The 20,270-nt window shown below is 36.5% G+C and overlaps 1 protein-coding gene across 2 annotated transcripts in view; it reads left to right on the top strand.

The window, feature by feature from the left end:
* Positions 1 to 206: 206 nt before the first annotated feature.
* LOC135744194 (integrin beta-1-like) overlaps positions 207 to 20,270 on the top strand; it is a 29,765-nt gene continuing 9,701 nt past the window's right edge. Inside the window, exons 1-6 of one of the 2 annotated variants that reach the window (XM_065262175.2) lie at positions 207 to 564; positions 12,834 to 12,891; positions 14,028 to 14,113; positions 14,634 to 14,853; positions 16,678 to 16,848; positions 16,956 to 17,194. In XM_065262175.2, the coding sequence (XP_065118247.1) occupies positions 12,834 to 12,891; positions 14,028 to 14,113; positions 14,634 to 14,853; positions 16,678 to 16,848; positions 16,956 to 17,194 (774 nt within the window). In that variant the 5' untranslated portion in view covers positions 207 to 564. The remainder of the gene's footprint in view (positions 565 to 12,833; positions 12,892 to 14,027; positions 14,114 to 14,633; positions 14,854 to 16,677; positions 16,849 to 16,955; positions 17,195 to 20,270) is intronic. The other variant, XM_065262176.2, reaches the window with a different exon arrangement.

Consider the following 20,270-nt stretch of genomic DNA (forward strand, 5'->3'; position numbering starts at 1 on the left):
ATTTTCCGGTTGGTTTACAAGGTGGTGAGACCTCGTTGACCGAGGTGTGGTTGAAAACAAGAAGTGAGAAATAGCGGTATTCGATGCGCGTCACCGCGTTTATAGCTTCGCGCGTGCACGGGAGCTTCCTCCTTTGATCGCGTCGCTCGCTCGCACTGTGGCTGGGGCGTTACCCTTACTTCCTGTGGGCGGAGTCTTTGGAGAGGCTATCGCTGCAAACTCATCCCAGGGTCCACACGGCGCACACACATTTCCCACCCGAACCGGAGGTTTACCTCAATGAGGAAGGGCGAGCTGGACTCTTTGCCCGCTGTTTGATTTCTCCATTTGTCTTCCTCTTTTTTTTTTAGCATATATCCTATGTTTTGTTGTTCGTGGAAAGTGAACTTAGTGTTCATATTGTAACCAGCTGTTGATTCGAAGTGAACCAAGGCGTTTTTAAGAAGCGCAACAAAGACAACCGACGATCAGCTGCTCACCCGGACCAAACGCTGTTGGAGGTTTAAATGCGGTTTTAAAAGAGCGACCCAAAGTTGAATGAATCTCCGGTGAACACGTGTTAAGGTAAATATAATCAAAATAAACTTCCACGATATAACACAGTTTATCTTTGTACTCAAAGTAATCTAAGGATAAGTAGATAAGACATCGGCGGTATGTGGATTTGATCTAGGGATCTTTGGTTGAGAACTTTGGGTGGGGATGTCCCATTTATTTCCCTTCAAAGGGAAGACGTGGATGTGGCCCCGAGGCCCCCATAACGTGATTCGCATATCATAGGCAAACAATCCCCCCCGGCTGTGTTTCCCAGGCCGTCTGCAGTTACTGTCTGTTATCATGAATCATTTTGTTGAGTCTTATGTGTCCTAAACATCTGTTGTAATCCTCTGACTCAGGCCTGAGATAGTCCAGGCGGGGACGTGGGGGTGCACTGGCCCCTGAACAATGCTTTATTTGGTAGTTTCTAAAGTAAATATGAACGTCCCTGAACGCGAAAAAGTAAACACGGTCGTTGTGTGTGTGCGCGAGCCACGAGTTGTTCTCATTTGTGATGTATTTAACATATTATACCCCATGGGGGATTTTTTTTTAGGAGACATGAGTTTTTGGCATTAGTCACTGTCTGAGCTGTGAAATGCTATCCGGACAATTTAACAAGGAAAGATCCCGCAGAGGATCCCCATTAAAAATCTCACGTCCTGCATACTTGAATACAGTGGTAGTGTGAATAATGATGCTGTTTTTTAACAGATGCTTCAGTTTAAAGTTTACTCGCTGTGGGCTACAAAGATTTACAGTTTTGTTTGTTGTATGTATCATATGACTAACAAGATAAGAGAAATTTGTAGGTAAACCCGTGCATTGTAAATCTGTGGTGTAGTTTTTTTTTAGATTTGTTTCTGAAATTTCTCACTCCCTTCCTTGAAGGGGCGGAGTTTTCTACAAGGGGCGGAGTTTCCGTGAAAGCTCTGTGGCTACTTTTTGTCTGCTAGCCTAGAGAGATACTTTTTTTCCTGTTTGCAACAAAGTTGTTTTCCGTAATGTAGGAACACACCAATTTTAAAATGATTTTAATGATTCCTCTATATTGTTATTTAATATTAACACAGCTGGCTTGGCCAACCAAAACAGAGAAGGCAATCTCGCTACTGTGTGTGAAAAGAGTTGTGTATACTTTGTGTGTTTGGATGTGTGGCTATGCATTTCCGTTTGTTTATCATGTTTAACATCACTGAAGTGTCTTCTTTTCTGTTGGAGGTTTTTTGGGGCAGGCGTGACTCGTGGCCCAGTGGTTAGAGTAACCCAAAAGTCACCAGTTTAGTTCCCACGGCCGGCAGGTAGTGACTGAGGTGCCCACTGCTCTGGGTATGAGTGTGTTTACTACTTACTGGGATGGGTCAGTGGTGTAGTGGTGCCCAGTGGGTATACTCTTAATTTATAATCCCATTTTTTTAAGTGGCTCGACCGAGGGGCAACCTTCCGATATCTCTGATGAAGCCAATACGGAAGTGATTTAAACTGCAATTCATTGACTGGCAACTAGAGGCAGTCAATTTCATTAGACCCCCATGTTAAAATGCCCAACTTTACAGTAGAAGATAATATGTTTACAGCCTGGTACAAAAAGTGTTTGGTCTATATAGCTAATTTTGCCCTTCATTACAACTGTGAGGAGGGTGAACTTTTTTGTAACTCATCCGTTTAAATTATATTAATTAATCCTTACAGTTCTACATTATTAAGGGGCGTGGCCACTTGAGTGATGGGTGCACTGCCACTGCTGTCGCTAGAGTCAAGCTAGGTGGGTGTGGTTTCAGCAACCAGGCACCTCTGCTTTACCCACGTCCCGCCTCTTTACCCATTTTCGGTTATCAGCGAGTGATGTGCGGCCAAGATGGCGACATCAGGCACCGCCTACTTTAAGCTTCACAAAGCTCTTCATAAACCTATGGGTGGTGGACACTACATCCATATTTTTTTACAGTCTACGTGCCCAACTAAGGTTGAATGCCCTGTGTTATAAACATTGACATGCAAGACTAGTCTTGCATATTTAATTTACTCCAATTGTTGCTTTGCTGCTTTACTTCTTAGCGCAAGGATCATTATGAAATTAATATTATTAATCAATGTTTCGAATTTAGATGTGTGTACCTCATGCCATCTCATAATGAATTGTTATACTCCATGTACCTGCGTATACTCTGCACTAAACCACTGGGATGGGTTAAATGCAGAAGCCACATTCTTAGTATGAGTTAGCGTACTTTGGCAATTACATCACTTTTACTTTTCACCCTTTTAGAAAACGGAAGTGTGAACTGTGAGACAGAAATATTTATGTCTTCTTAAAACCCATGCAAAACCTTAGCTTGTCATTGCATGAGAGGTGTATTTCAAAAGAAATTTATGTTTTAGTGTATTATGAGCAGAACAGAGGCAGAGCAAAACATTTTGGCAAACAAAAGCTTCCCTCTTATAAATTTGTGCATGTGTGCACACGTTTGAATCTGTGTGCAATGGATTGTTATCAGCACTAAACCTTTACGTCTGTAATATGCACCCTTATTCATGAGCTTGATATGAAAGAAGATGGGTGTTGTGACCATATTGAAAAGGGCAACCGGATGAGCCTATTTTTCATGTAACTCAACTTTGATGTTTATAGCCTTGTTTATAGTGTTAGGATCAAAAAAGTTGAGCATGATTTATAGTTCTGTTTAGGTTAGTCAGTGTTGTCATGGTACCAACATTTCAGTAGTCTTTACCAATACCAGTAAAAATTCTCGGTACGCATTTCGGTACCAAGCAACACAACACTTTTATCAATAGAGTTAAATATTAATTGATAAAGTAATAATATAAAAGCATTGCCGTTCTATATTTACTTTGCAGCCATACATCAAGTATGAAATGTTTTTTTGCCAAATGGTTTCAGCAGCTGTTGTCTGCTGGGGTCTTTCATGCTGTCTGCTGCTGGAGTACAAAGACCCTACTAGGGCTGTTCCGAATACCATTTTTTTGAGCTTCGAAGCTATAATAGAAATCAAATCGAATATTCGAAGCTTCGGAAGGAGGGGCTGAACATATTTTTCTCTTTAATAAAGGCAGGAATTTGTGTGTGTGTGTGTGTGTGTGTGTTTGTGTATGGGTGTGTGTGTGTCTGTCTGTCTGTCTACAGTTTTATTATGTGGCGGATGTGTTGCTGCGGACCCAAGGGAGTGTAGTGCCTTTTTTTGTGCAATATGGACATGTGACACCTTTAGAATTAATAAAATGTTGGCTATGGATGTTGGTCTCTCTGCGCCACCTAAAGAGCGGGAGCGTGAAGCGCACTTCCGGCTTGGCGAAAGCTCTGCATTAGCGCTGTAAAATATTTATATATATATATTCAAATCTCATAACTGAAAATCGAATGTCAACCCACGGAACGAATATTCGAATATTCTTGTCCAGCCCTAGACCCTACATTAGTGCTCGTCGTGTCTTTTTGTTGTCACGTTTTTTAAGTTTCTGACTAATAACCTGTAAATAGTGCATCAGTTTCTGGTGGTCCTGGTTTTGCGGTGATTCCGGTACTGATGACTTTAGTTTTTAAGTACCAACGACCCAGTAGTTTCGACAAAACCAACGTTGGTCCTACACTGCAAAAAATGATTTTCAAGAAAAATAATTCTTAGTATTTTTGTCTTGTTTTCAGTAAAAATCTAAAAATTCTTAAATTAAGATGCCTTTTCTTTATAAGCAAAACGACCCAAGAAAATAAGTAATTTTTAGACCAAAAATATAAAATTTAAGTGAATTTGTGCATAAAACAAGCAAAAAAATCTGCCAATAGGGTAAGCCAATTTTTCTTGAATTTAGTGCTTAAGAAAAGTTTCAAGATTTTTTGCTTGAAAATAATTTTTTTGCAGTTTAGGGTTACATAATGATTAATTACGATTAATCTATTGCAGAATATAAACATGGATGTGTATTTATTTATACAAAGCTATTATTGACAAATACCTTTATTCTGCAATAGATTAATCACGATTAATCGTTATGCAACCCTAGTAAGAACGCATCAATTCTACACGGACCACAAGTGCTGTGATTGGTCTACTAGAACAGTGGTTTTCAATCTTGTCCTAGGGGACCCACAGCTCTGCATATTTTGTATGTCTCCCTCAACTGACACACCCAGTTCTGTTCATGGATCTCTCCCTTAATGAGCTGATGATCTGAATCAGGTGTGTTAGATAAGGGAGACATGCAAAACGTGCAGGACAGTGGGTCCCCTAGGACAAGATTGAAAACCACTGTACTAGAACCAACCAGCATCACATTTCTTCATATGCATTTTCACTCGTTACAAAGATGGGCCGAGTTGAGGAGCGATATTTAACAACTGGAGCTGATGCGAACAACAACACTGATATAAATGAAAACTGATGCGTCCTACGCACAACTATAAACCACTAATTGAATGATCATTCATTTTATTCTTGATGTAATGAATGAAGCAGAGACTAAAACAACATGTTGCATTTTTCAAAATCATTGTAATATTGTCCCTGCCATATGTCCAATGAAGACTGCAGAGAATGTTCTCATATAACCTGTTAACGATATTGTTTCGGATCAGCTGTTATGCTTGCTGTATATATAAGCAAGAGCATGTGTTTAACCCTCTTTAGTTGTAGTGAAAGATAAGGGTCAGCGTGGTTGTGTTGACTCGTGTGTTTGTCTGATATGGATTCTATTCTCTTACTCATTTCCTGCTCTTATGATATATTAACAATGAGACAGGATGGGGCGAGCTTTTAGACGTCTAAAAAGTGCCTTGATTGGTCATCATAATCATTTTGAAAGAACAAAGAGTAAAAATGTTTGCAGAATGTCTGGTGCTTTGAGAAACCACGTGTCTGCTATGAATTGAAACACACTGTAAGAAAGAAAATTGAATTACAGTGGTTAATTTTAAAAGTAGTAGTAATGATTGGGGGTGGTTGCCAGGGCATTGCTTTTTAATATCACTATGTAGTGTCCGGAGTGTTTTTAATCCGTTGATGCTATAAAATGCTATGGATTGATTTCTAGATAGTTGGTTAAAGTCAAAAGATCAACACTTACAGTAGCCCCCCTCATAATAAGGATCATGTTTGTAGTTTAATAATTCAATAAGTTCAAATGGTTTGGTGTAGTCCCTGCTCAAACTCACACCACTGGTTGACCAAGAAGTTAAAAGATAACTTACAAATGGTTTATTTGTGGTTATCACCGCACAGTTAGCTGGAATGTGCCGAAGTATTTTAACAATTTGCTTTAATGAACGAGGAAGGCCTTCACTACAGTATGACTCTTTTATGATTAGGGTGGAGTTTCCTTGGGTCACTGTCTGTCGTTCTGGTAAATAATCGTCCATCACTCAATAGTGGGCATGTGTTTCAAGGGAGGGGGTGGACAGGGAGCGGCCATTTAATTAAGGAAATGGCTGTCCTGCTGTGTAGGCTATGTGGGGTAAATGGCCACTCTCTGTGTGTGTGTGTGTGTGTGTGTGTGTTTGTCTTGTGACTGACTTCAGTCAGCAGGTAGTGAATAACAAAGACGCTATTTAAAAAGTCTTGTTTAAACACGCAATCATTTTCTCCAACAAAAACCACAGGACGAATGACAAGCTCAGGGTGAAAAGTGACAACTTTGTCACGTTTGTGTGATCAGAAATGAACTGTAAATCGCTTTTGATAACTTGCTTTAATGTAGGTGTGTCTTTTGTTGGATAGAGTATATTTAGAAAAACCAAAAGAGAATGTGTCGCCTGAAGGTAGAGAACTGCCTGCAATCTAATTGGTGTTTGTTCACTGTGGGTGGGACTTAGGAACATGAAGAAACAAAGAGTGTTTATGAACACAGAAGATTTATATCTAAACACACCCAGACTTCAGGACTGCATTTTCAAGACTTGTGCGTAATATAGCCTTAGGGAATATATAGACAAGGCTAAATTGAGAAATGCTGTCTCTGTCTGTCTCTTTAAAGATTGTGTCACACAGTCGTCTTGTGTTACAGACTGACTGACAACGATGTTGCATCCAGATTTGTTTTACTATATTTGTTAGATATGTAGATTTATATTGCTATTATATATATATCAGGCTAATGCTCTTAACCCTTTAAACTCTGCACTCGGTGTGTTCAAAACTGCATCATCAAAATTTTTCTATACTGCAAAAAAATTACTTTCTTACTTAAGCTGCCTTTTCACTGCACACGACAAATGACGGCCGAGAAGTAAATATCGGATTCGTTTTGACGGTTGGATCCGTTAAAATTTTTTAACTTGTGAGACTAAACCGCATGCGATATGCCGACCGGACGTGATGTACTTCATTGTATTACAATCATATGTGTGAGGTGAAAATTATTAATCCTTTTTGTTTAACTTTATAACACTTGAATCCTTAAAAAAACCTTTTGATTACTGATAATAAATACATTATCAATTTAATTTGTGTATGTTATTATTTTAATCTTGTCTTCATATGTTCTCTCCAAAAAAATGGCAATTTTTGTCATATATGCATAGCTGTTATTTGTTTCATTAATTTGCGTTCATTTATTTATTCCACCATGGTAAACATATTAGAATTAAGCCTCTTGCGCTGGAACGAGCTTCTCTCCCATATACGATTAAACTGAACCTTCATCACGACTGCCACTAGGGGGAGAACTCCGACTGTCGTTTCCGTATGTCGTGTGCAGTGGAAAGGCGGCTTTAGTCTTGTTTTCAGTACAAATATCAAAAAATTCTTAAATCAAGATGTTTTTTCTTGATGAGCAAAATGACCTAAGAAAATAAGTCTGGTTTTAAGACAAAATGTATCAAATTTAAGTGAATTTGTGGATAAAATGACCAAAAAAATCTGTCAAAGTGGGAAGCCATTTTTTTGAGAAGTGTTTAAGAAAAAAGTTCAAGATTTATTTTGCTTACCCTATTGGCAGATTTTTTTGCTGGTTTAATCGACAAATTCACTTTAATTTGATATTTTTTGTCTTAAACTAGACTTATTTTCTTAGGTTATTTTGCTCATCAAGAAAATGCATTTTGACTTGAAATTTTTTAAATGTTTGGGTTAAGACAAAAATACTAACTGAGAAAGTCATATTTTTGCAGTGTAAAAAACAAGAGATTTTTTTTTCAGGGTGTTCCTGTAAATGTTGTGGGTTCGATTTTTAGGAAAGAGACAGATAAATGATAAAGTAATAAATGTAAACCTTCAGTGCACTGTAACACTGCAAAAAATGACTTTCTTACTTAGTATTTTTGTCTTGTTTTCAGTAAAAATATTTAAATATTCTTAAATCAAGATGTTTTTTTCTTGATGAGCAAAATGACCTAAGAAAATAAGTCTGTTTTCAGACATAAAATATAAACGTTAAGTAAATTAGTGCTTAAAACAAGCAACAAAAAAAAAATGGAATAAGAAAAAGTTTCTTGAAATAAGTTTCCTTTTTTCATAAAAACTTAAATCAGTTTTATTATTTCATTGGCAGATTTCTGCCTGTTTTAAGTACACAAATTCGCTTAAAATATATATATTTTGTCCAAAAAAGACTTATTTTCCTAGGTAATTTTGCTCATAAAAATGTTATTTAATTTTAGATATTTTTACTGAAAACAAGACAAAAACACTAAGTAAAAAAGTCATTTTTTTCCATTGTAAGCCTGCCAAATGCATAAATATAAAACACTTGTGGATGTTATTAAATTAAAATAAAACATTATTTGTCCTTTTGACAATTGGATATCTATAGGGACGGGTCGCGATTTTTGAATATTTGATTAGTTTATTTAGTCATAGAATATCGAATAGTTTGTGTGCGATTTTTCATGTTTTCTACTGATGCGGTGAAGACGCATTGTTTAACCAGACGGTGGTGCCAGTAAGCACCTAAAAGCTGTCAATCATGACAACAGAAGAACACATTGCCTTGCATGCAATCGCTAACACGCACGCTGTTGACTTGCTTTTCATAACGGGTGTTCGGTAAAATAAGATTTAGAAATCTTATGTAGTTTATAGAGCCCGAGTTTACGGTCCCGTCTAGAAAAACGATCACTGCTAGACTGGAAAAAAATTCGTAAGGGAGCTGCGCTGTCAATTAGCAGGTGTTGAAATTTTTTTTATATATATAATAATCTAATAGATCCCAGCGATTTTCGAATATGATTTTTCCTTAGTATGTATATGGACTGGTCGATGTGGACTTGTTTGACGGTCAGAAATAAAAACTTGATTTATTCAATGTGAACCTTACTGGTGGTTTTGTGGAAAATATGATTTGTTGAAGTGGACTTAAAGGGATAGTTACGCAAAAATGAAATTCTGTCATCATTTACTCCCTCTCATGTTGTTACAAACCTGTATGAATTTCTTTGTTCTGATCAACACAAAGGAAGATATTTTGGGAAATGTTTGTAACCAAACCATTTGTGGACCCCATTTATTCTTTTTTTCTACTATGGATGTCAATAGCGTCCACGAACTGTTTGGTTACAAACATTCCTCAAAACATCTTCCTTTGTGTTCATCATAACAAAGAAATTCATACAGTTTTGTAATAACATGAGTAAACGATGACAGAATTTTCATTTTTGGTTGAACTACCCCTTTAACTGGTGGACGTATATGAAAGCTCTTTGGTTGATTTATAGATTGTTGATTTGGATGTAGTAGGAAGTTTCGTCCCAAAGTCAGTGAGTCAACCTGAAGGCCATCCGTTTATTTTGGAGTTGCCTGGAAAACATGAGCAGGCACCCCAGTGATGTGTCCAAACTTCCCATTTCTCTCTGACTCATATAAGGAAGTATATTACACTGCTCAAATAAGTACAATATGTGACCCAGCCTATGAAAACCAGCTTTTTACATAAAAAGAACATTCAGTGAAAAAATAACCTTGATATCGTAAATATTGACTGAGTAAGGCCATGTCAAAGATTAAAGGTCCGTGTGAATTTATTATGAGACTTCAGTTTGAATTTCACAGACATACAGAGACAACAATTTTAGCTCAAAATACCATACAGATTATTTATTACAGCATGTTAAAATTGACACTTGCCAAAAATGTGCCATTTTGGGGTGTGTCCTTAAAAATGCAAATGAGCTGATGAAATGCAAACACTGACCGCCATGATGGTGGTTTGTTGAATTTGAAACTGTGAATTCTGCTGTCAATTTTTTTAATGATCTCTCTGCAATAAAAGGCAGTGCTGTGGTTGGATAGTTCACATTATTATATTAAGATCCCCTTTTGACATCACAAGGGGAGCCAAGTTACTGGGTTGATCTTTTTCACATTTTCTAGGTTTATATAATCACTGGTTCTCAATTATAGCACTAAGACTTGGAAAAAGTCAGATATTCATGATATTTCCTCTTTAAAAATCTCAGCAGGTATAAGTAGTTCATTGAGGTAGTACTGCTTCATCAATATTTTTTGTATTCGGACACAGAGATGATATTACGTTATTTTTTCTGTCTCTCTCCTTCTCTCCCACATCACATTGTAAAATTATAAACTAAAGTAACAGTCGAATCTGCTTCATTTGATGCACACCCTTATCCTCCCACATCAACAGATATTCTTGACTTGGGGTGTATGTGTGTGTAATTCATGTCACATGTTACTTCTACTTCAGAACAGCTGTTTCCGAGAATGCCCTGTGTGTGTTAGTTTGTGACACTGGGTTTGTCAAAATGATCTCATCTGTGTTTGTAATGTTGTTTAGGAAACTAAGTAACACTGTGTAGTGTTTGTGCATGTTTGCTGTTACTGTAATGCCTAATATGGCTGAATCGGCACTCTTTGTCAAATGTTCAGTGGATCATTTATGCAACTGAACCTCCTCTTTATGTGAGGTGTTTCATTGGAAATACAAATCCATCATCTTACCAAATATGGTGGTAGACTTTGTGTGTCTCTCTCTCTTTCTCTCTCTCTGCATGTACTTGTCTGGCTTGCACAAACTAGATTGTTGCCTAATGTGGCATTCAAGTTCAAAATATGTGATTATAGACAAACTGAACCTCAATTAAAGTTGCATTGAAATTGTCACTGTAGTAAAGTTTTGGAAAGCCTCTGTAAAACGATTATTACTGTCTCCCTGTCTCAGCATTTTAGGAGTGGTGTTTGCATGTCTGTACTAATGGTCTTTACTGTGGCCATGCATTTGTGCTAGGAGAAACAGGAAGTGCCCTTCTAACACTTATCTGCCTACACATTGAGAGGCAAAAACACACTCCCCTTTCCTGCAAGTGTTTGTTACTGCATCTGTCCCTCATGCGGCGTGTTACTTTCCACTTAAAACACTAAAAGACAATGTTAACGTGCATGATTAAAACATTACTCTAAATAAGCGGGCTGTTTAACGATTAATCGTGATTAATTGCATCCAAAAAATATGTGTGTGTGTCCTGTGTGTAAATACACACATTTATGTATGTATTAAAGAAACATTTACATATTTATTTGTGTGTGTGTTTGTGTCTGTGTATTTATATTTATATATATATTTTGTTTTACATATATTTTATATTATATATTTAAATGTAAAAATTGTATATATGTGACTCTGGACCACAAAACCAGTCAAAAGTGCACCCTCAAATTCCAGATATTCAAATAGCTGTATCTATATTATAGCAAAATATATTGCCATTATTCTAACAAAACCATATATCAGTGGACAGCTTATTTGTGTGTAAATCTCTACTTTAAAATAATTACCCTTATGACTGGTTTTGTGGTCCAGGGTCAAATATAAATGCATTTTTCTTAAATTTATATGTGTGTATACATTTATACTAACACACACATATATGAAGCAAACACAAACTTTTATTTTGTATGCGATAAATCGCGATTAAGCAGTAGGGGAGAGCGGTGCACAACCTAACGTTTTTTGGTTTTGGATCAATCATTCAAAAAATATTTCCGGTTGATTTAATTATATTTTTACACAAGCAACACACACATCTCTGCTACAAATGAACATTTGAAGTTAATTTCTATTACTTACCATTCTTGGACAATTACACCAAACGTGACAGAAGTGTAAACGTTACAACTTACCCCATAGGTGGGGTTTATTGTAACAGGCAGGGGGTTAGTTGTAACACTTGCTAAAAATTAAGTTTGCAGGAAAATATTTCAATACTATTTTGTCTATATACTTGAAGTGGATATTGTTTATATATCTGTCTATAATAGACAGGTATCCACACTGTATTCATTCATCCAGCCCTTTTCTAACAACAGTTCAATTATAAATGGATACAAATGTCTAAATATGTGAGAAAAAGCAGCACAATTATGACAAAACATTTTTTATATATGTGACGCAGTCTGTAATAACCATACTACAGTTTCTCAAAATCAAATTCTGAGATAATGAGCATCAAAGTCTGATTTTAGCCATTAATTTCATTATGATTTCAATCTTTGACGTGAACAAAAAATCTATTTGACACACGGTTTTTGACAAGACAGGCACATTTATTTTGTTGGCAGCCAACAATCATTCGTGTGTAGCCTATTTAAAACAACGGCAAGAATTACGCTAATGTTAGCGGTTTTCATATTGTAAGTTACAATTAACCCCGCTGGGTCAAAATATTTTCAAGGCCACCAAAAAAGTTGCTAAGAGCTGCAGACATATTCCAAAACGATGCTATGTTTTAGTCAACAAGACACTGATTAATATGACTTAGCAATGGATTATTACTTAATTTAAAAATATGGATTAGGTATCTTGCACACCCAACTTAGAACCGAAAAAAACTTATGATGAAAAAATTTACTTACATGCCACCAAAACACTCGTTCATCACTAACTCTCTGGAAAAACGTTACACATACATTTCCAATAATTTGCGGGGATCGTCTTTTGGTAGTGTAAAAAAAAAAGGAAAATCAAAACGTTCAACCTTGTGCAACAATGTAAACAGTCCATGTTACAACGAACCTTGCGTTAGTTTTTGCCCCGCGCACCCCTACTAGTCGAACCTTTAATGTGGGACGTATACAAAACTTTGGAGTCACTTACTTTTTCTATATAAAATATTTTTCCACATTTTTGAATAATAGATTACCATTAACTAACATACATATAATTATACTAATTATATTGGGAGTAAAGAAAAATATTTTATTGAATTTAATTTATACATTAAATACATTACACATACAAACTAAAAATACAGATTTAAATAGTAGTCTCTGACTGTTGAATCTCACTGTATATTATACAGGATTATGTTTGATTTGATGTTGTGGTGATTTCAGATGGATCTGCGGGTGCTCCTGGTTTCAGTTCTGCTTGGACTCAGCAGCGCTCAACAAGGTAAGAGCATGCAAAATCAATAAATAAATGCCTATGTATATGATTTAGGAGGTTCTGCATTCTTTAAAAATGCATATTATAAATGCTGAACATAAAGTCCTCATCACCTGTCCAGATTATATGATAAACATTTTCAAAGAACTTAAAAAGATACACTCTAAAAAACAAACGGTGCTATATAGCACCAAAACAGTTGCTTTGGATCGTAACGATAGAAGAACCATTTTTAGTGCCATATAGCACCGGTGAAGAACCAGTGAAGCACCAGTGAAGCACCTGTGTAGAACCATATAGTGCTATGTAGAACCATATGTGGTGCTATATGGCCCCTATATGGTTCTACACTGGTGCTTCACTGGTGCTTCACTGGTGCTTCACTGGTTCTTCACCGGTGCTATATGGCACTAAAGTGGTTCTTCTATCGTTACGATCCAAAGCAATTGTTTTGGTGCTATATAGCACCGTTTGTTTTTTTAGAGTGTAGTTCTTCAAAAATGAAAATTACCCCATTATTTACTCACCATCAGTTCATCCGAGTTACATATGCCCATCCTTTTTCATATGAACATGTATTCAGATATTTTTGAAAATGTCTTTCAATCTTTATAAAGGATAAATATAGAGTCCAAAGAATATGCATCCATCCTTCGCAAAAGTAATCATCATTGCTTCTGGGAAAACACATTTAGTTGGATGGCTTGAAGGTCAGTAAATCATGGGGTAATTTTCATTTTTGGCCAAACTATCGCTTTAATTCCAAGATCATCTCAGTGCAGCACTGTTGGATCCATGAAAAAATTGAAAGAATGCTCTAATCAGTCATTTTACTGAACTGTACACAATGCACATGAGAAAGAAAAACATTAAGCAACCTGATGAAGTACTGCGGTCTATTCTGGATGTGTTGACCTGAGCCTTTAGGGAAGGCTGTGGGGATGCCATCATGAATAAAGTTCACATGACCTTCCCACAGCATATGGCCACTCGAGAACATTTCTGCATCCCGGAGAGAGAATCGTATTGCATATGGTTGACCATAGTGTTGGTTATTAAAAGCTCTTTGCTTTACATTTCCTGTGTCCGTGATGGGGAAGTATTGAGAATAATGATAATGGATGTTTTTGTTGTCTGCGCAGATGGTAACGACTGCACAAAGGCTTCGGCACAGTCCTGCGGAGAATGCATTCAGGCCGGAGAGAAGTGTGGATGGTGTACAGACGTGGTAAGTGCAGACGAAACCATCAATGAAGGAAATGTGCATTTAAGGGAAAAATGTGTAGAGGCATTTCCTGTGGCCAGATGATTTGTTTATCCAAGTGTGTAACAATCGCAGAGGACATCCTGAGATTTTACAAACAGTGATGAAAATCAAAACTGTTTTTTGAGAGTACAGAGTATACAGTGTTTGGTCATATCTTGAGCGATCACCTTCCAGCTCATCTTTATTCTGTTAGTTGATATTACCCAGAGTTCTTTGAGTCATCAGTCGAACTCGAGAACATTATTTATTTGTGGTACTGAGTCATCGTCCTATGCCATCATGTCTGCTCATTCCATGTGGCTTAGATTATGGTTAGCAGGAAAGGGCCAATCATCTGTTTTACACGGGCCACATTGAAGAAATCAGGAAGTGTACTGTCACTAAATTTGTAAGGAGGAAGAAGAAGATAAGTTACTAGTTCATTTTAATATGTTTGTCTCTTCACCTGTTTTTTTTCTTCTTTTCTGTCTTTTATTTGCAGAACTTTCTGAAACAGGGGGAGCAGAAGTCCACACGTTGCGATGAGGTGGAGGCTTTGCTCAAGAAGGGCTGTACAGAAGCCAACATAGAAAATCCACGTGGACGTGTTGAGACCCTTAAGAACCAAAGTGTAACAAATCGCAAAAAGGATCAAGGATCTCTGAAGTCAGACCAGATCACCCAGATTCAGCCACAAGAACTCAAACTTCATCTCCGTTCAGGTACGGCTCACTCACATCTTAACTCCAGTAACACTCCAGTAAAGGACTGCAGTTTCTGTCACCTAATATGGCAATTTTTCCTGTGTCAAATGTGTCAGTGAAGTTTCCGGTCTAAATACACTATAGATAATTTACTGTTGAAAAGGTCAATTTTTTGATGTGCAGTTTTGGTGTTTCTTAAATATTTTTTATTACTGCTGCTCTCCTCCCTGTTTCCTGTTTTTCATAAGACCTTACGTCATTGTTTATTATAAACTTTCGGTAAATAATTTTGCTTTAAGAAGATTTCAAATAGAAATTATGACATAACTGTGGTCTTTGAAGCAACACCAAAGAGTTTTTTTCCTTAAAATAACGTTTCCAAAAAAATTTCAGTCATTCATCCATTCGAAACAGGGTAAACGGCACTTTCAAATTCGCTTTGCAGCCCTCTATCGGCCAAAACCGCACTAAAGAAGTTTCCAACCGTCAGGTCGTGGTCCTGTAGTTGGAGTGAAAACTAAAAAAACTTGCTTTACGGCAGACCTACAATCCAATCAGAGCAAGCTATGCTGCAGTATTTACGGCAGTGGTAAAGGACAATTCCGCTTCTAACATGTAGGGGGAGCAAAGAGCAAAAAATCTTTACGTTTTCAGTGTAAATATCTAAAAATTCTTAAATCAAGATGAATTTTTGATGAGCAAAATTACCTAAGATAATAAGTCTAGTTTTTAAAACAAGCAAAAAATCTGCCAATGGGGTAAGAAAAAAAAACTTTTTTCAAAAAACCTCAAGAAAAAATTCAAGAAACAGTGGGTCTCATTCATTACACTGCAAAAAATGACTTTCTTACTTAGCATTTTTGTGTTGTTTTTAGTAGAAATATCTAAAAATTCTTAAATCAAGATGTATTTTTTTGATGAGCAAAATGACCTAAGAAAATAATACTAGTTTTTAGACAAAAAATATACAATTTAAGTGAATTTGTGGTTAAAACAAGCAACAAAATCTACCAATGGGGTTAGAAAAAAAATTATTTTTCTTAAAAACTTAGTTCAAGAAACTGTGGGTCTCATTCATTAAGCATGCGTGAGATGTGTGTACGGATGTTTGCATGAACAAATCGTGATTCAACGAAATCCTTTGTATAAAAATCTTTTAAATGTACGCAAAAATTCAAGAAAACCTAAAACCACTTGTATGCAATAATCACGTATGCTATAATCAAATACTAGCCTATAATTATAATGTTTATAATAATGCACTGCAAAAAATGATTTTAAAGAAAAAAATTCTTAGTATTTTTGTCTTGTTTTCAGTAAAAATATCTAGAAATTCTTAAATTGATGAGCAAAACGACCCAAGAAAATAAGTCTAATTTTTAGACCAAAAATATCATATTTAAGTGATTTTGTGCATAAAACAAGCAACAAAATCTGCCAATGGGGTACGCAAATTTTTCTTGAAATTTTCTTGAATTTAGTGTTTAAGGAAAATTTTCAAGATTTTTTGCTTACACCATTGGCAGATTATTTTGCTTGTTTTATGCACAAAATCACTTAAATTTGATATTTTTGGTCTAAAAACTAGACTTATTTTCTTGGGTCATTTTGCTCATCAAGAAAAAGCATCTTAATTTAAGAATTTTTATATATTTTTACTGAAAACAAGACAAAAATACTAAGAATTTTTTTTCTTATCATTTTTTGCAATGTATACTGAAAACAAAACAAAAAGTCATTTTTTTGCAGTGTGTTTTTTATCATTACAGGGTGTTTGTTTTTCATATTGGGTCATGTGGAGTTGTGGTCTTAATCTAATCCTGAACACTTGTATTATTTCAGGTGAAGCTCAGAAGTTTGCGCTGAAATTCAAGAGAGCTGAGGATTATCCTATTGACCTCTACTACCTGATGGACCTCAGTTACTCTATGAAAGATGATTTAGAGAACGTTAAAAACCTGGGAACCCAACTGATGTCCGAAATGCAAAAGATCACCTCTGACTTCAGGATTGGTAAGGAATTGCAATTCGGTGTGACTGTGCCGATTATTTACAATATCCATATTCTGTGTTGTATTTAAATGGTTCTTCAAAACATTTCTTGAATGACTGTTTTTTAGGTTTTGGCTCGTTTGTGGAGAAAACCGTTATGCCGTACATCAGCACAACACCAGCCAAGCTGCTAAACCCTTGCACATCAGACCAGAACTGCACAAGCCCATTCAGCTATAAAAATGTACTGAGCCTGACTTCTGAGGGACACAAGTTTAATGACCTTGTTAGTAGACAGCAGATCTCAGGAAATCTGGACTCGCCAGAGGGAGGGTTTGATGCCATCATGCAAGTGGCTGTCTGCGCGGTTAGTTTGCATAAAAAATTTTTTTGTATCCAAGTTTCCATTTAATCTAATTTACAGTGGGCATAACAATAAACAAGTTACCAAAGAGGCTGTTTATACCTGGTATTAAGATGAGTTTTAGTCGATTGGATCACAAGTGGACGAGAGAGACTCATTTAGATCCATTCGACCAAAATGCATCTCAATACCAGCTGTTTACAGCCTCGAACAGTAGCTCCAGACCAGCTCAAGTTATTTGGCCTCGTGCTAATTTAACCATTGCCGATTTGGGAAGTTTTATAGTTTATATTACATTTATGCATTTAAAAGACTCACAAGCGACTTAGAGTACATTCAGGTTATGCATTTTATCAGTTTGTGTGTGCTTCCTCAAAATTGAACCTATGATCTTTTTCAGTGTAAAGGCCGCGGTATACTTTTTTTCCGCGTCCGGCTCGCGCGCGCACGCGTCCGCGCAGCTTTTCGAGTATACTCCCAGCGGCTACACGCGGATGGCCGTGTTCGACACTATACGCAATACAAATGATTTCTTATTCAAATTATTAGTCTAACAGGCTGTCAGGGCAGCACTGATTTGGCAACATTTACAGTACATTAAAACATTAGGATAGGAGAAGAAAAGTAACTCATCCACCATTGCAAACACAGTTTAGAACAAACAACAAGACAACAAAGAACAGGAATCAAACAAACATGCTCCAGAGCTTTCTGTTCTTAGAAGAAGTAAAATTTAAAGAAGAAAAACGATAGTGTGTGTGCAAATGCTGTCTATTTCCTTTGTATAATTGTTTATAGTGGAGTGCACTGTCTAAATATTTTCACGCGCATGCGCTGTTGTACGCGGACTGTACGCGCACTGTCCGCGCGGTCTCAAATTTTGGGCTGCACGCGGACGTCCCTAGTATACTTTCGGCTTAAGGGTGGATTCACTACAGTGGTTCAGTCTGTAGGAACGCCGAAATGACTGAGAAATGTTAACAGCAAAATGGTGTAAAACTGTATATTTCTTGTCAATTATCAACATTTTGCATCGTATACCAATGACGGAAATAAGTGCAGTTATAATAGCAAAGTATGTGGAAGAGCATTGCTAGAATATAAATATATTGTATTGCAATATGTAGCAAATAAGTATTAGACTTAAATCAAAATTAAACAACAGATTAGTAAATGAAAAGGTTTAATAACAGTACTGACTAAAACAAGCAAAAAAATCTGCCAATGGGCTAAGCAAATATTTCTTAGATTTTTCTTGAATTAAGTGGTTAAGAAACATTTTCAAGATTTTTTGCTTACCCCATTGGCAGATTTTTAAATTTTTAAAATTCTAAAAATTCTTAAATTAAGATGTATTTTTTTGATGAGCAAAACGACCCAAGAAAATAAGTGTAGTTTTTAGACCAAAAATATCAAATTTAAGTGATTTTGTGCATAAAACAAGCAGCAAATCTGCCAATGGGGTAAGAAAAAATCTTTTTGCTTGTTTTATGCACAAAATCACTTCAATTTGATATTTTTGGTCTAAAAACTAGACTTATTTTCTTGGGTCGTTTTGCTCATCAAGAAAATACATCTTAATTTAAGAATTTTTAGAATTTTTTACTGAAAACATGACAAAAATACTACGTGTTTTTTTTATTGAAAATCATTTTTTTGCAGTGTAGTTATTTGATCTGACAACCCACTTACACTGCAAAAAAAAAAAGATTTACAAGAAAAAAAATAGTGTTTTCAGTAAAAAATATCTAAAAATTCTTAAATTAAGATGCTTTTTCTTGATGAGCAAAACAACCAAAGAAAATAAGTCTAGTTTTAAGACCAAAAATATCAAATTGAAGTGATTTTGTGCATAAAACAAGCAAAAATATCTGCTAAGATTTTTTCTTACCCCATTGGCAGATTTGCTGCTTGTTTTATGCACAAAATCACTTAAATTTGATATTTTTGGTCTATAAACTAGATTTATTTTCTTGGGTTGTTTTGCTCATCAAGAAAAAGCATCTTAATTTAAAGGTGCTCTAAGCGAATTGAAGCGTTTTAGACCATAAAACATTTTTTGTTACATACCGGAAACATCTCCTCACTATCTGCTTGCTGCCTGTCCGCTGATCAAACTGTAAAAAAACGCGATCTCTGTAGACAGCCCAGACTTCACAAACGGCAATATCAACAAATGGCCAAACCTAGCAGCACAAAACCAAACAAAGTATTCCAGCCAATAAACGACAAGAAGGATTTGGGGGTGGGGGTTGGGCGCGTTCATGAAAGCACGGAAGGGAGGGGGAGGGGGAGTAGTTAGCTACTCTCTGTCTGTTTGAAAACAGTTCAAACATCAACAGGAAGTGACGTCGCACATTATTCGCTTAGAGCGCCTTTAAGAATTTTTAGATATTTTTACTGAAAACAAAGAATTTTTCTTGAAAATCATTTTTTGGAGTGTTGTTATTTGGTGTGACGAACCACTTACTCTTAATAGGGTTAAGTTTGGCGCATCGTCTGCCTTTTCGTTATATTATTTTTGGTCTGACGAACCACTTAAGGGCGATTTATAGTCGTGCGTAGGTCCTACGGCGTAGCTACGGCGTAGGCTATCCGTAGCCTGTGCGTAGCTCTGCGTAGCCTGACGCGCACCTCACAAAATTTCTAACAGCGCGTCGGCTCTACGCGAACCGTAAGCGCTGTGATTGGTCCACCAGAACCCCTCCCGTCAGGTAAAAAAACTGCGTCATAGGTATTTCCGTTTGAGACGGTGAAAACAAAGATGAGCCAAGTTGAGGAGTGATTTAACTCAAACTGAAACATAAGTCGCTGTTTATTTACTTCCATCATTGCTGGTCTTCTCAAATTATACACAACAAGTTGCTATTTCTTCTTCGTTTGTGGGTTAACTTGCTTAGCTTCTTCTTCTGTGACGACTTCTGCTGCTACTGTGGTTACACGCGTGATTACTGCCAACCAGCGGTTTCGCGTGTGTTTGCACGTCGACGCGGATGGCGATGCACAAGTATAAATGAAAACCGACGCGGAACCTACGCCGTAGGACCTACACACGACTATAAATCGCCTTTTACTCTTT

The sequence above is a fragment of the Paramisgurnus dabryanus genome, chromosome 6 (assembly GCF_030506205.2).
Source record: "Paramisgurnus dabryanus chromosome 6, PD_genome_1.1, whole genome shotgun sequence".
NCBI lineage: Eukaryota > Metazoa > Chordata > Actinopteri > Cypriniformes > Cobitidae > Paramisgurnus > Paramisgurnus dabryanus.